General features: G+C 40.5%; 1 protein-coding gene across 1 annotated transcript in view; it reads right to left on the bottom strand.

Annotated features, from left to right (window-relative positions):
- The window catches only part of LOC138949933 (uncharacterized), a 192,895-nt gene that overhangs the window by 39,516 nt on the left and 137,520 nt on the right, over nucleotides 1-15,859 (bottom strand). The window contains exon 8 of the mRNA XM_070321716.1: nucleotides 4,203-4,421. Coding sequence (XP_070177817.1) covers nucleotides 4,203-4,421 — 219 coding nt within the window. The remainder of the gene's footprint in view (nucleotides 1-4,202; nucleotides 4,422-15,859) is intronic.

The raw sequence follows: 15,859 nt of genomic DNA, 5'->3' as shown, positions 1-15,859 counted from the left end.
ATGACGTCGACTTTGCGTAGCTCACTTCACGAAGCTTCCGGAACGAGAATTCGTCCCTTAATCAAACTACTGTCAGCATAGCTTCGCGAAGTCCAATGGAATGCACTCGGCTCTCGACAGAGAATAGATTTGTATCCTCCATACGTGTGAGATACCACTCATGTCATAATATCGTTCGCTCCACAGTTCATGTGAAGAGGTCGTGTCTGGCAGGACCTGATTTTCCACTGACCGTGATGCCGAGTCACGGAGACAAACGTCATTCTTGAAAAACTTGGAAGAATGTTAAGAGCATACACACAGAGATCCAGGTTCCATTTGAAGCGTCTTTAATGTATGCGCTTCGAGTATTGGACGGTTGGAGCAATAGACACGAAAGTACAGTATGTAGAATAAACAGAATACTACATGTCTTCCTGGTTGATACCAGTTTTACACTCGCTGTATTTTCAAATATTGAAAAGCTCGCTTTTGCTCGCAGTTCAATATTTAAAAACACAACTCGTGTAGAACTGGTATCACATGGGAAGCCATGTAGTATTCTCCATATCTGTTCTTGTCTTGGTGTCTCCAGCCTTTCAGCCAGAATGTGCATGTATGGCTGCTGGTAGTCTCGACCTGCGCGAGGTTTCCTTCCATTAGTACTTTGCGTCACCAATTGATGTAAGATTAATTGTAACACAAAGTTCTTTGTTCTATTTTGGTTGATCAGCAAGACGTGGGCATTTTGCGTGAACAGTTAGATTTATAGTTTGATTCAAAATATCAAAGCGTCGCAGTATGAAATAATACCGTACCTAGGTAGTTAGATTACGTACTTATAAATGACAACCAAAGCCGATATACACATCCTTAATTTTGGTTTCGAGTGTGATTTCTACGTCCATCTTGAATCAAAAAGCACTGTTCTGACAAAAAGAACAACTTTGTCGCTGAGCTGCGGCGTAGCTTTGCATATCAAACCTTGCGAAGCGAAGTAGGGGTCAAATTAAGTACGACGCCGTAGCTGCGGGATTTCGGTATAAAGACTTCATGTACCTTCGCCAAGTCGACTTCGAGCTCAATATTATAAAGTCGAGCTCAATATTATTAAGGACAGGCTTAAGATGCTCCTTATTACTCATGGGAGTAAAAGACAAAATGCACAAGGGACAAGAAGTAGTTTTATCACTGATCAGGTCTCTTCTAACGCTGAGGTGGGTTTTTTTAAATCATTTATAAGGTTTCTTCTTACACTAAGTTTTCTTAATCATTTATCCATTTTTTTCTGACGCTGAGTTTTTGTTTGTTTTTTCTCTATCACTTATCAGGTCTTTTGTCATTGATACATTGTCTTCTGACCCTGATTTTAAAAAGAATGTAATAGGCTTCTTCTGGCGTTTTTACATTTAGTCAAGTTTTGATTAAATGTTTTAACATAGATGGGGAAACTAGCGTGGTGGTGTATGTGTGTGTGTGTGTGTGTGTGTGTGTGTGTGTGTGTGTGTGTGTGTGTGTGCATGTATGTATGTATGTATGTGTATGTGTGTGTGTTTGTATATATCGATTCAAAGAAAACTGCTGGACAGATCTTCATGAAATGTTACATGAAAATGTCTGAGTATGATATTCCCGGAAAGGTTTTTTGTTGTTTTGATAAATATATGTGACCCTCCACCACGGAATGAGTCACATGTCACCTTTGCATGATTTTCATATTTTTACATTTTTCTAAAGAGTTTTTTATGCTCTATCCAATGGTGAAAACCGTTTTAGAAAAGATTAAGCCTAGCGCAGAACCGCGCGATGTGACATGCGACTCATTTCGTGGTGGAGGGTCACATATTTGATGGAGTCATATCCGGCTTTTTGTGAAAGTTGACGCCGCACTGTCACGCCCTCATCTTTTGATCAAATGGATTGAAATTTTCTTCAAGCAATTTTCGACAAAGGCTGGACTTTGATATTGCATTTCAGCTTGCAGGCTTAAAAATGAATTAATGAGTTTGGTCATTACAAATCTAAAAGTTTTAATTAAAATTATTGTTTTATAAAACGATCCAAAAATAAAGTCATCTTATTCTTCGTCATTGTCTGATTTAAAAAAATATATAAATATATCATATTTGGATTAAAAACCAGATCTATTCTGGCTAGTCAATTTCACTGCATTAGCCACGAGCGGTGGACTGACGATGCTACGAGAATACGGTATTGGTGGGGAAAAAATGCAGTGCGTTCAGTTTCATGCTGTGAGTACGACAGCTTGACTAAATGTTGTATTTAGATGTAAATGTTGACTTGTTTTTAGATTTAGTCAAGTTTTTGACTAAATGTTTTAACATAGACGGGGAATTGAGACGATGGTCATGGTGTATGCATGTATATGTGTACGTGTGTGTGTGTGTGTGTGTGTGTGTGTGTGTGTGTGTATGTGTGTGTGTGTGTGTGTACGTGTGTGTGTGTGTATGTGTGTGTACGTGTGTGTGTGTACGTGTGTGTGTGTGTGTGTGTGTGTGTGTGTGTGTGTGTGTGTGTAGATCGATTCCGAGGAAACTACTGGGCCGATCTTAATGAAACTTTACATAAACATTTTTCTAGATAATATCCCCAGACCATGTTTTCTTTTTTTTGATACATGTCTTTGATGACGTCATATCCGGCCTTTAGTGAAATTTGAGGCGGCACTGTCACGCCCTCATTTTTTTAACCAAAGTTAAGCTACCTTAGACCAATTCTGGACTTTGGTATTGCTTGGAGGCTTACAAATTATTGGTCATTAAAAATCTGAAAATTGTAATTAAAATAATTTGTTTTAGATATCGATCCAAAAATAATGTTATCTTACTTTTCATTATTTTATGATTTTAAACACATATAAATATGTTATATTCGGATTATAAACAAGCTCTGAAAATTAAAAATATGAAAATTATGATTAAAATTAAATGGCGATTATCGATGTAAAAACAATTTCATCTTACTCCTTGTCGGTTCCTGATTCCAAAAACATATATATATGTGTTATGTTTGCATTAAAAGCAAACTCAAAAAGTTAAACAAGTCGCGTAAGGCGAAAATACAATATTTAGTCAAGTAGCTGTCGAACTCACAGAATGAAACTGAACGCAATGCCATTTTTCAGCAAGACCGTATACTCGTAGCATCGTCAGTCCACCGCTCATGGCAAAGGCAGTGAAATTGACAAGAAGAGCGGGGTAGTAGTTGCGCTAAGAAGGATAGCACGATTTTCTGTACCTCTCTTTGTTTTAACTTTCTGAGCGTGTTTTTAATCCAAACATATCATATCTATATGTTTTTGGAATCAGGAACCGACAAGGAATAAGATGAAAGTGTTTTTAAATTGATTTGGACAATTTAATTTTGATAATAATTTTTATATTTTTAATTTTCAGAGCTTGTTTTTAATCCGAATATAACATATTTATATGTTTTTGGAATCAGCAAATGATGGAGAATAAGATAAACGTAAATTTGGATCGTTTTATAAATTTTTATTTTTTTTTTACAATTTTCCGATTTTTAATGACCAAAGTCATTAATTAATTTTTAAGCCACCAAGCTGAAATGCAATACCGAACCCCGGGCTTCGTCGAAGAATACTTGACCAAAATTTGAACCAATTTGGTTGAAAAATGAGGGCGTGACAGTGCCGCCTCAACTTTCACGAAAAGCCGGATATGACGTCATCAAAGACATTTATCAAAAAAATGAAAAAAAGCGTTCGGGGATTTCATACCCAGGAACTCTCATGTCAAATTTCATAAAGATCGGTCCAGTAGTTTAGTCTGAATCGCTCTACACACACACACACACAGACAGACAGACGCACATACACCACGACCCTCGTTTCGATTCCCCCTCGATGTTAAAATATTTAGTCAAAACTTGACTAAATATAAAAAAGAATAAAGATACAGAAAAGCATGCTATCATGCTCAGCGCAACCACTACCGCGCTAACTGGCTAGTCAATTGCACTGCCTTTTCCACGAGCGGGAGACGTTCAGTTTCATTCTGTGAGTTCGACAGCTTGACTAAATGTAGTAATTTCGCCTCACGCGACTTGTTTATTGTTATCACTGATCAGGTTTCTTCTGACGCTTTTTGTTTGTATTGTTATCATTAATCAGGTTTCTTCTGACGCTGATTATTTCTTTAATCAATTATCAGGTTTCTTCTGATGCTGAGTGTAGTACTGACCACAGCAGTCGAGGCGGGCATGGACGTACAATCTGTAGACTTTGTAGGTAGCCGCCATATCCACCTGCCACCAGCTGCCTTGTTGTATGTCCACAAATTTGTCCATGGAGACGCAAGAGTGTGTGTCGGATATGATGCCGTCGATGCTTTTCGATGGGTCCACAGGATTACCGGCGCTGCTCCGTGAAGCCGTCTTATGTATCGCCACATTCCAAGGTACTACAACAGTACAAGGAATTCGTTACTGATGCATTTCACAATTCTGAAACAATACGGTACATTCTTTATTGATACATTCTACATTCATGCTATTTTGGCACCGTCATGGCTTCGTAGACTTATAATATCTGCGTAATTGATTTCAACTCTTAGAAATCAAAAGTATAACAGATTGTATTGTGTCTCTTCTTGTCGTTGAATAATCACAACAACTGTAAAACAAATTTGCTTTGATAAAGCTCCCGTTTTTATCTCAGAATTTTGCTCATTTGTTTACATGCTCCAGACACAAAAAACTACAAAACGATTCATAAAAGTTCCGTTCCATGCATTCCGTCTCCTCTCAATCTAAGATCCCCCCTACCCCCCCCCCCCCCCCCCCCCTCCCCGTAGACCCTCCCCCCCAAAGTTTTCCGCTAGCCTCTTCGACTTTTCCCAACGAAGCGTACAGGAGCGGGGCAATTAGGAGCCTTTGCAATTGTATGACCCTTCTGAAAGAAGTGATTGACTGGACACTGTCAAGTGCTCTTAAGGGCAGGTGGGCCAGTGCACTATGTTTTTTTTTTTTTAATTTGAATGTTTTATTTTGTTTGAATGTTATTTTATGAAAGTAATGAATAAACAATGATAAATGATAGTCAAGTTTTGTATTTTGGGTTGCTGGTTTTTGTTTTACGCGACAAAAACAGTCAAAAACAAACAAAACTGGAGTACAGGGGGAAACTAATATTTCAGCAGATATGATTGTCACACTTCTAATTATTGTTATATTTTATCTTTCTGGGTATGCTCTAGGGGATTACGAAGCAGATTTTGATTATTATATTTATATTTTGAGTTTGGGACATTTCTTTGTTACAACCGTCAAACTTTAGGGTAACCCCTGCAAACATTTTGTTTGAAATAACCTGGTTATGAATGTAATACAATGGCAACAAAATCCTTTCGTAATCCCCCAGAATGTGATATTCTGCACAAACTGCACAATCAAGTATTGCTCTAGCTAAATTACAGCCAGAGAAATCGCAACACCACTGATGCAACTGCCGCAAAAATGGCCGACATGAGAAAAACGACGTTGAAGATAAACTATTCAAATATTGTCTTTATTTGCACATAAATATGACACTTTAGACAACAACACAGACACACATGCATTTTAGGTATGTTATGCGACCATTATCTGCAAAATAAAAATAAAACCGGGTTTTAATCAATGTGTCCATTTTGCACTGGCCCACCTCCCCTTAAAGAAGCGATCTGACACGTGAGAATCACAGTGTGAAATTTGACAAGAGGTTGATGGAAGTCTGGCAACCAGATGTTAGAGGGAAAAAATAACTTACTGAAAAAGTGAGATCGCACGTACGTGTCGGACAGATGCAGGTTAGAAAAAATGGAACCTTCTTGGCATGGATAACACTGGAAATATAACGTGGACAACTTGTAATTATAGGTGCTGGACTTTCAAATTCAACTTAATCGCACATGTCGCCCTTAATTGTCTCTCTCACTGCTTTCTTATTATCCTTGTAAGTTGAAACCACCCATCCCTCTCTTGCTTGGTGGCAACTTTAAAGTTCTCCTTTTTCCAAAACCGTTTTGTCCCAGCATATAACCACTTCATGTCTCTAATAGGCACTAGTTTCTGTGAGGACCTTAAGCCCAATTGAGACAGTACTAGCTCCGAGGAGCTTTCCGGGTTACCGAAAGACTTTGATTTTGATAACAATGTTGAAAAGGCTGTCAGCCCTTTTATCCTCAAGGAGAGAGACGGACACCGGCCCCTATAATGGGCTTTGGAGCGTGTCAAAGTTCATTGCATCCTGATCAGCATATGAAACGTGTATCGCTTTTGTAGTTGTTGTGTATAAATCATAGTAGTGGGAATAAGGTGACGCGCTAGTGTGAGTTTGTGTGTTTGTGTGAGTGTGTGTGTGTGTGTGTGTGTGTGTGTGTGTGTGTGTGTGTGTGTGTGTGTGTGTGTGTGTGTGTGTGTGTGTGTGTGTGTGTGTGTGTGTGTGATTCGTATATACATGACCTCCCTTCTTTGTCTCTGTTACTTCAGTATGGGTATATATGTTGTATTTTTATAGCTCAATAAATACATCATGGACTCCAAAAAATATATGATAGTGCAGATTCCGATTTGGGCAAAGAACTACTTTCCTCCCGACCTTTGACCTCGCGCCGAACAATGTGACACATTTGTATGAAGTTCCAAAATCGTATTGCACGGCTCAGAAAACCGTATCAGTTGCACGCAAAAATGAATCTCGGAACTGATCTGATGTATGGGATGCAATAAACAAACGTTTCTTTCATTATGAAAGCAATGCAGGTCGAAAAAAACGAACATTCAACTTACACAGATGCTAGCGAACCAAAACAAAAAAACAAGTACCCTCCCCTTGCATCGTAGCAGACGACTGTTTGGTGCGCGTCTTCAGTTTCTCTGGCAGTGTCGGTGTGGGAACTGACAGAAGCTATAGGAGCACAGATACTGGAAGCCCTGTCACATAGACTAATCACACAATCAATACACATTTGGCTCATGTTTTAAATGACAGTTTCGAGTTTGTTAGTCAAACTCAAAGCAACAACACTGGTCTGGTGACATGCGTAGCGGGACCGAGAAGCGTTCTTACCTGGTTTGGCCGGCTTCGCTTCGTTATCAAACATCGGCTGTTTCACGTATTTTGCGAGCAAGTCTACTCTTTTGCCTGGCTGTGCAGTAAGTCCACATTGGCGATGAAGGTATCCAATAACTTAACATGTGTGTATTTTTCCGTAATCCAGTCATATTCCTTCAAAATGCAATCAATCGGCGGTGACAGACTTGGTGCGACTTCACCAAGTCGGTCCCGTTTTTCTCACACCCATACCAGTTTTGGATGCAAACACACTCGCAAAATCAAAATGTATCACGTAGATACATTTCAAATAGGGAGCAAATGGTTAAATCTAAACCTACATATTTGTTTCCTAAAATTTGCTTCTCTGTCAAGTGTTACCGCGTACTTATCGATGCACTCATTCGTTTTATTTTTTCAGCGACGGTCGCTTAGTTTAAGGTTGCAAAAGGGCCAAGTCTCTCGTTTTACACTCCACAGATCGCAACAGTGCCGCAAGTAGTCTACACTTTCTGTTTGATGGTAGAATGGGATATACAGATTACAACACTCGTGGTTTTTTATATGGCTTGTATTTCAGTCAAGACCCATGAGTGCATCGATAAGTACGCGGTAACACTTGACAGAGAAGCAAATTTTAGGAAACAAATATGTAGGTTTAGATTTAACCATTTGCTCCCTATTTGAAATGGATCTACGTGATACATTTTGATTTTGCGAGTGTGTTTGCATGGATAAACCTAAACTGGTATGGGTGTGAGAAAAACGGGACCGAGTTGGTGAAGTCGCACCAAGTCTGTCACCGCCGATTGATTGCATTTTGAAGGAATATGACTGGATTACGGAAAAATACACACATGTTAAGTTATTGGATACCTTCATCGCCAATGTGGACTTACTGCACAGCCAGGCAAAAGAGTAGACTTGCTCGCAAAATACGTGAAACAGCCGATGTTTGATAACGAAGCGAAGCCGGCCAAACCAGGTAAGAACGCTTCTCGGTCCCGCTACGCATGTCACCAGACCATTGTTGTTGCTTTGAGTTTGACTAACAAACTCGAAACTGTCATTTAAAACATGAGCCAAATGTGTATTGATTGTGTGATTAGTCTATGTGACAGGGCTTCTAGTATCTGTGCTCCTATAGCTTCTGTCAGTTCCCACACCGACACTGCCAGAGAAACTGAAGACGCGCACCAAACAGTCGTCTGCTACGATGCAAGGGGAGGGTACTCGTTTTTTTTGTTTTGGTTCGCTAGCATCTGTGTAAGTTGAATGTTCGTTTTTTTCGACCTGCATTGCTTTCATAATGAAAGAAACGTTTGTTTATTGCATCCCATACATCAGATCAGTTCCGAGATTCATTTTTGCGTGCAACTGATACGGTTTTCTGAGCCGTGCAATACGATTTTGGAACTTCATACAAATGTGTCACATTGTTCGGCGCGAGGTCAAAGGTCGGGAGGAAAGTAGTTCTTTGCCCAAATCGGAATCTGCACTATCATATATTTTTTGGAGTCCATGATGTATTTATTGAGCTATAAAAATACAACATATATACCCATACTGAAGTAACAGAGACAAAGAAGCAGCTCATGGGATATATATATATATATATATATATATAAAAACCCTGGATGTTTACAATTTTCAGTGATCTATTGCAAGTGCTTGGACCTTTTTGGTTTCCCAGGATTAACTGTGTTAGTGAATTGAAACTTTAGAGTATGCACCAGAGCAAAAATGGTTTTAGTTACCAGTATTCTAAATGGAGTTTTTATTGTTGAAAGAGAGCAGGGTTCTGAGTTTTATTCACAGTGGTAGATGTGTTGTTGACAGTTTTGATGCTGTTACATGGGTTTTAATATTCCTACTGTGTTTTGTGGTACCTGATTGTAGGTCTGTATTTTGAACTGTCATGAGCAGTGATGTGTAGGACTTAACTTTGGAAAAACAATAGTTTCTTTAAGGACAAACTGTGATTTGTGCATGTGTGTGTTCATTTTCTGACTGGCAAAGGGACTTGAAAGATGGGTGTGGATTTTTTAGTTGTTTAAGTTCAGCACACTTCGTGATGGAAACTCTTCATACAAAAGAAGCACACTCTCAAGGGCCGGGTTCTGGGAATAAACAATGATGAAGACAAGATCAGAGTGCTCATGAAGGAACAGCTAACCATTGTCTCTCCCCTCCTTAGAACAGCAGTGTCAAGTCCAAAGTAATGCAAATTAACCTGTATAAACTGGCCTAAATTACGGTGTCTCTTCATGGTTGTGATTTTGTAGAAGTGTGTATGTTCCTTCAGAGACAACAGAAAGGTGTTTTATTTCCTTCTTTGAGAAGTGTCTTTTTTGTGAAACAAGTTTGAATACGATGTACTGAAAAAGATCTCAGCCTGCTTCTGTGATACAGTTTTAAAGAATTCACTGTCAGCAACTGACTCAGTGACTATCTAATAGAATAACCAGAGTTCTATAGACACAAACAGTGAATGTGTGAACCCTCTCTCTCTAAGTGTTTACACAAGCAACAGGAGTACCGTTAGCTGCTATCTTGCCTGGCCCGCGGCCCCCCCACAGTGGAGTAATTAACCCCTTCCTGCCGGCGAATAGGACCTGGTAACAAGACTGGTGGTAAGTGATTCTGCATGCCGGCATGCTGTACTTCACACTGCATTACTAACATTGCTTGTGGGAAGTGGACAGCTTGAGTAATTGGGGTGTGAATGTAGTGGAGAATGGAAGAGATTGTGCTGGGACAGGAATGCGTCTGTTTGTATTCTGTCTCTTTGATACACCACACACTCTTTGCATCTACTCTGGACCTTGTCATGCTTGGTATCATTTTAAAGCTGAATGTATCCCCTATTATGCCATGGGTTGCCCGAGCCTATTTGATCGTGTCAGTTGTGTGTGCTTAGTCAAAATACACACTACCCTACTTTCTGGCTGTAGCAGCCAGCACTAGCAGACAGCAGTGGAGCAAGTGTTTTATTTATAGCGGGCCCACTGCCAGGCAATCTCACGCTGCCAGGCCAGCCCAGCTAAAGAGTGAGCTCTGCACAGCAGTGAGAGCTGAATACCGGGAACGAAGGAAGGGAGATAAACGGGAAAACACAGGAGAAGATAAGGAAGAGTTACTGGGAATGGATGTACAGAAAAACCATGAAAACGAAAATCGGTTCAGCACTGCGCGCTTAGAGCACGTGTTCAAAATTGTCATCGACCAGATTGTGGCCGGGGTCTACCTGAATATGCCCACCAAATTTGAAGCAGATCCATCGAGAACTTTGGCCGTGCATCGCGAACACACACACACACACACACACACACACACACGGACAAACACAGGCCGTATATAGATATAGATACATGTAGCAGTAACGGATGTTATTTGTGTTTGTGTGCATAATTCTTGTACACAGATTAAAGACAGTTTCCCTTCCAGACTGTTCCAGGTCAAATGTCTAAATGATGCAAATACAAATGAAATCCCCCCAAACTGTTCTGAAACGATCAATTTTTGTTTGAAATACTTCATTTCTTATGGAAGGAATACACACTGGCAGACAGTCTTTTGTTGTCTTGGCTTGCGGCCTAAATCTGACACAACAAGGCTCGAAGAATGGACATGATGCTTTATTTCATACATTAAAAAGAAATAGTGTCAACACTCAGTTGGCAGTAGGCCAGAGACATAGTAGGCATTGGAAAGTTACAAAAAGGGACCTAAGTTGTAAGGATGTGTATTTCTACTCCAGACATTATGGAGGCTCTGGTGTCACTAATATTAATGTGCTGTCTTTGCTTTCTTTAGCGACCAGCCTCAAAGAGGCTCGTAGAGGACTGCCTGTGAGAAGAGGACCACCAGGACAAAGAATGAAATCGATTGAATATGCTGTGATGTTGCCCTGCTAAGCTGCGTGCATTTTTAATTTTTCCGCAACATAATACTTTTTTATGCATTTTTTGTGTGTTTTTTTGTTATGAAATAATACCCGCTATTACGAGTTAGTCGTGTGACAGAGAGTTTTCTTGCACACGAGACTGTAGATGTCTCACGACGGCGTAGCCGAAGTGAGACAGCAGCAGTCGAGTGTGCAAGAACACTCTCTGTCACACGACTAACTCGTAATAGCGATTATGTCTCACAGCATAGGCATAGAAAGACAGACATGAGTTTTGGGGGACGAAATAACAGGCACAAAACAAGACTGAAAAACACAATTGCCCTTTTACACATACCCTACACACGCATGTTCGCAGAAGATATATTCAATGCGTTTCTTGTCTTTTCTGGTTGAATGCATTCAACAAAGTATCAACCAACGTTTCTGAATCTTTCAATGAAAAAAAACAAACTTATTTTGAACCAAACAGCACATACCAACGAAAGCTAAACACACACGCGCACTAACACAGATTGAATGTAAAGCGCGAACGAACACGGATGATTTGTGTAGGTCAGGTCGTGGGAAAGTCCACCCGAAATGTTACACAGGGGAATTGGTTGTGTTTGTATTGTTTATTTTCTCACAGTGGTGTTGATGGTTTTTACATGTGGTGAGTGAGAGAAATCTGTATTGACATTGTGTGACTGTGTCAATAAAATTATTATTTCTAGCGCCTGTATTGCGTCATAGGCTGTTATCATAGATATGACGTAGGTTTCAGGGTTTCGTCATTTCACAGACAGGGGTGTCAGCTTGTGTCTATCGGTTACGTCTGCGTGTTCGGTTTGAATGAAAACACACAGACTATGCATTTCTTTGAATATTCCTGAATGGGGAATGCTTAGTTTTGTTCTTAATAAGTTAAATTAGTTTAGATCGTATTGATAAAAGAATGTTTGGGTTGGTGACGCATAATCAAGCAGCGTCATATAGGACCCTCTCCCCCCTTCCCCTTTTCCCCGACTAAAATGAGTAAAAGTTGTAATGAACTCGCCCAAGGTTGAAACAAACGCGCACTTGTGACCTGGTACTGGCAGAGAAAAGCATGTCCAGCTTTGCCGGAATTTGGATGAATTATGCATTTGTGAAGTGAAAAAGTGTATGTTGGTGTGTACCAACTGGACTGATCCAGTGATGGAGTGTGTGATGGCTGGATGTCCTGGATTTGAATGCTGTTGTGAACCAGGGAGTGTTTCGTGTACAGAGATGATGTAGACCAGGTGAGAATATACCTTTTGTTATCGGTACACTTTCTTTGGAATTGGCACAATAATTCTTTAGTCATGTAAATGTGTTGGAATTAGATCTCAGCAAGCACATGAAGTTGGTCCCCTCTCGGACCAATATTGGATTTGGCTAAATGGCCTGTTGTGGTAAAAACTATTGTTTTGTCTGGAAATTGACAGCTGTAATAAAATGATGTGCAACTAACATTAACAACAGAAGAGAAGGCCAATGATAAGATTGAGAAAACCAAACATGCATGATGTAATACTGGAACTTGAATAATTGTAACTGTGGTTCCGGTTATGATGACTGTGTGAGATGATACTTTGATATGAATTGTCGTTTCGGTAATTACTGACTTTGCTTTTACTTTTTGTGTTCCCAGCCGAGCGGACTCTTGGTGGGATAGCGTGTTAGTTCTAGGTAGTGTTTAGTCTAGTGTTAGTTCTAGGTAGTGTCTAGTCTAGTGTTTAGTCTAGTGTTTAGTCCCGTGTTAGTTCTAGGTAGTGTCTAGTCTAGTGTTTAGGATAGCGTGTTTATTATAGCGTGTTTAGTCCCGTGTTCGTTCTAGGTAGTGTTTAGTCCCGTGTTAGTTCTAGGTAGTGTTTAGTCCCGTGTTAGTTCTAGGTAGTGTCTAGTCTAGTGTTTAGTATTAGCGTGTTTAGTCCCGTGTTAGTTCTAGGTAGTGTTTAGTCCCGTGTTAGTTCTAGGTAGTGTTTAGTCTAGCGTTTAGTATTAGCGTGTTTAGTCCCGTGTTAGTTCTAGGTAGTGTTTAGTCCCGTGTTAGTTCTAGGTAGTGTCTAGTCTAGTGTTTAGTATTAGCGTGTTTAGTCCCGTGTTAGTTCTAGGTAGTGTTTAGTCCCGTGTTAGTTCTAGGTAGTGTTTAGTCTAGTGTTTAGTATTAGCGTGTTTAGTCCCGTGTTAGTTCTAGGTAGTGTTTAGTCTAGTGTTAGTTCTAGGTAGTGTTTAGTCCCGTGTTAGTTCTAGGTAGTGTTTAGTCTAGTGTTTAGTATTAGCGTGTTTAGAAATAGCGTGTTTTTCTAGAGCGTGTTGTGTGTTGGTAGAGCACACACTAGTGACTTTATAGTGTTGTGGCAACATAACTTTTTCGTAGTAGAGATTTGCCTCAAGCTACTTTTGATTTGAGTGCGGAGTATGTGTTTCCACCTTTTTCAGACTAAGTGTTGAAAGTGTTTATTGGACAAGTAGCATTAGTCTGACGAACCTATTTTTAACTTTTATTTTAAATGCTTGGTGATTGTATGCGTGAGTGTTATGCAATAAAGAGGACAGAGAACATTATTCAATGCGTTCATCGAACTTTGATTGTTTGTGTATTCTCTCCCTCTCTGCTCCTTGTAATTGCCAACACCCGCATTGCGCTCCACCACATTTTGGCGCTGCGAGCAGGGTAGATAAATGGACACATATTCTGAGAATAGAAAGTAGTAGGTTAGGTATACACGCTATCCCACCCGTCACCAACCTGGAACGACCCGGTGATGGACTTGGGAGGAGAGACCCCAGCTCGACTATCGACCAACCCCAGGGAGTGGACGACTTCAACACCGTCAATTTCCGAGGATCTGTGGTGACTGTGTTTGTGAACTGCACGTGCCGGTAATGTGAAAGGACATTTAGTGGAACGTATCGACGGCAAATGGTGAGTGGAATTTTTAAATGTCTTCCACAGAGGAACAGTGGCTGATGCGGAACAGGCGTCCTGATACCGTGTGCGTTCTGTATATCTTGTGCTGTATCATGTCTTGCTACTGACCCGGTAGTGACATTTTGCTGAATTCGTGGACTTGTGGGTCTAGTGAGCATTACTTCCTATTTGTCTCATTTTGTGTGCTGTGTTTATGTTCAAGCATTTTGTACACATTTGAACAGAATAGTGTGATAATGTTGTTTTATTGTTCACCATGAGCGACGGTGAGATGGAAGAGGCAGTGGGTGGTAGTCCCATGAGCACCCCCACAGTGTCTTCTCACCGTGATCGCCCTGAAACGTTAACCATGCGAAGTCTGGGGAAGGGTAGGTTTTTCAGCCCAGCTTCTTCCACTTCACCGAATCTCACGGTTATTGTGCCGACTCCAAGGAAGGTGCGCAGGTTCTCTGGGGAAGATACAGCTTACACTTTGGACGATTTCATATCCAGTGTATCTAGAGCATTTCCTAGAGATGAAGATTCTGTGCAGTTTGTGCTAGGGCATCTGAGAAGGGGCGGCAAGGAGGGAAGTGCGTTCTTGGGGTCAGACCATAGAGAGTCTGATTATGTTGTTTTCAGTGTTGAGAGCAGCATTTGACAGGACGTTGCCAGAGATTACTAGGTCATTTGACAGTAGAGTACAGGGTCTCTGGGGCGTCTCTGCGCTTGCTGGTTAATTTGTTTCAAGGAAACAATCATGGTGAACAACATAACATGTTGAAATACCAACATATCAAACATATCAAACATATATAACATATTGGAAGGAGAGAAGGATAGTGAAGGAGGGAAGGATGGTGAAGGAGGGAAGGATAGTGAAGGACAGTAAAGGAGAGAAGGACGGAAAAGGATTGTGAAGGATAAAGAAGGATAGTGAAGGAGGGAGAGTGATGGAGAAGGATATATGCATATATACATATTATTAAAAACTTCATACTGTAGACAGGGTGAGCGACCAAAAACTGATGTTGTTGGTGATGACTGCACCTCAGATTCACGGTCAGAGACAGAAAGTGAGAGTGAGACTCCGGTAGTAAGGAGGAGTAATAGAAGGACAGCAGGCAAACACTCTAACTTGTACAAGGAACCCCGCACAGTGAGAGTGAGACTCCGGTAGTAAGGAGGAGTAATAGAAGGACAGCAGGCAAACACTCTAACTTGTACAAGGAACCCCGCACAGTGCACTCGCGTGCAGTTGACGTACTCCCTCGGTTCCTTCGGATCATGGAAACATTATTGGATTCTTAGGGAGTGGGTTCAAGTAAAGTTGGGGAGCAGCTGTTCTGTGTTGCCTATTGTTTAGTGCAGGTTAGGCATGTAAATATGTTCTAAGGTTACTTTGTTGTTTAAAAAAAAATAATTTTGGCGTCGTTGTTCACTGTCCTCTGGATCTTTTCCTTGTATTATTCAATGAGAATTCCCCCCCCCCCCCACCTCCTGAACTGTATCATCAACATGTCGAAGTCTTTGTTAGCATTGTTAAGGTAATCGTTTCGGTACAGTCACTGCATCTTTAAATAGTCGTTGACATGTAGGTTCGAAATGTGTTAATAGTTTCGGTACAGTCAATGCATCTTTAAATAGTGGTTGACATGTAGGTTCGAAATGTGTTAATAGTTTCGGTACAGTCAATGCATCTTTAAATAGTGGTTGACATGTAGGTTCGAAATGTGTTGACAGTTTCGGTGCAGTCAATGCATCTTTAAATAGTGGTTGACATGTAGGTTCGAAATGTGTTAACAGTTTCGGTACAGTCAATGCATCTTTAAATAGTGGTTGACATGTAGGTTCGAAATGTGTTGATAGTTTCGGTACAGTCAATTCATCTTTAAATAGTGGTTGACATGTAGGTTCGAAATGTGTTACTCAGGATTGGCTTGGGTGACTGAGACTTGCGACGGTTGAAGATATGAGT

Source organism: Littorina saxatilis, linkage group LG16 (genome assembly GCF_037325665.1).
Source record: "Littorina saxatilis isolate snail1 linkage group LG16, US_GU_Lsax_2.0, whole genome shotgun sequence".
Lineage (NCBI taxonomy): Eukaryota > Metazoa > Mollusca > Gastropoda > Littorinimorpha > Littorinidae > Littorina > Littorina saxatilis.
The sequence above is the reverse complement of the archived record's forward strand: the minus strand, read 5'-3'. Positions and strand labels throughout refer to the sequence as shown.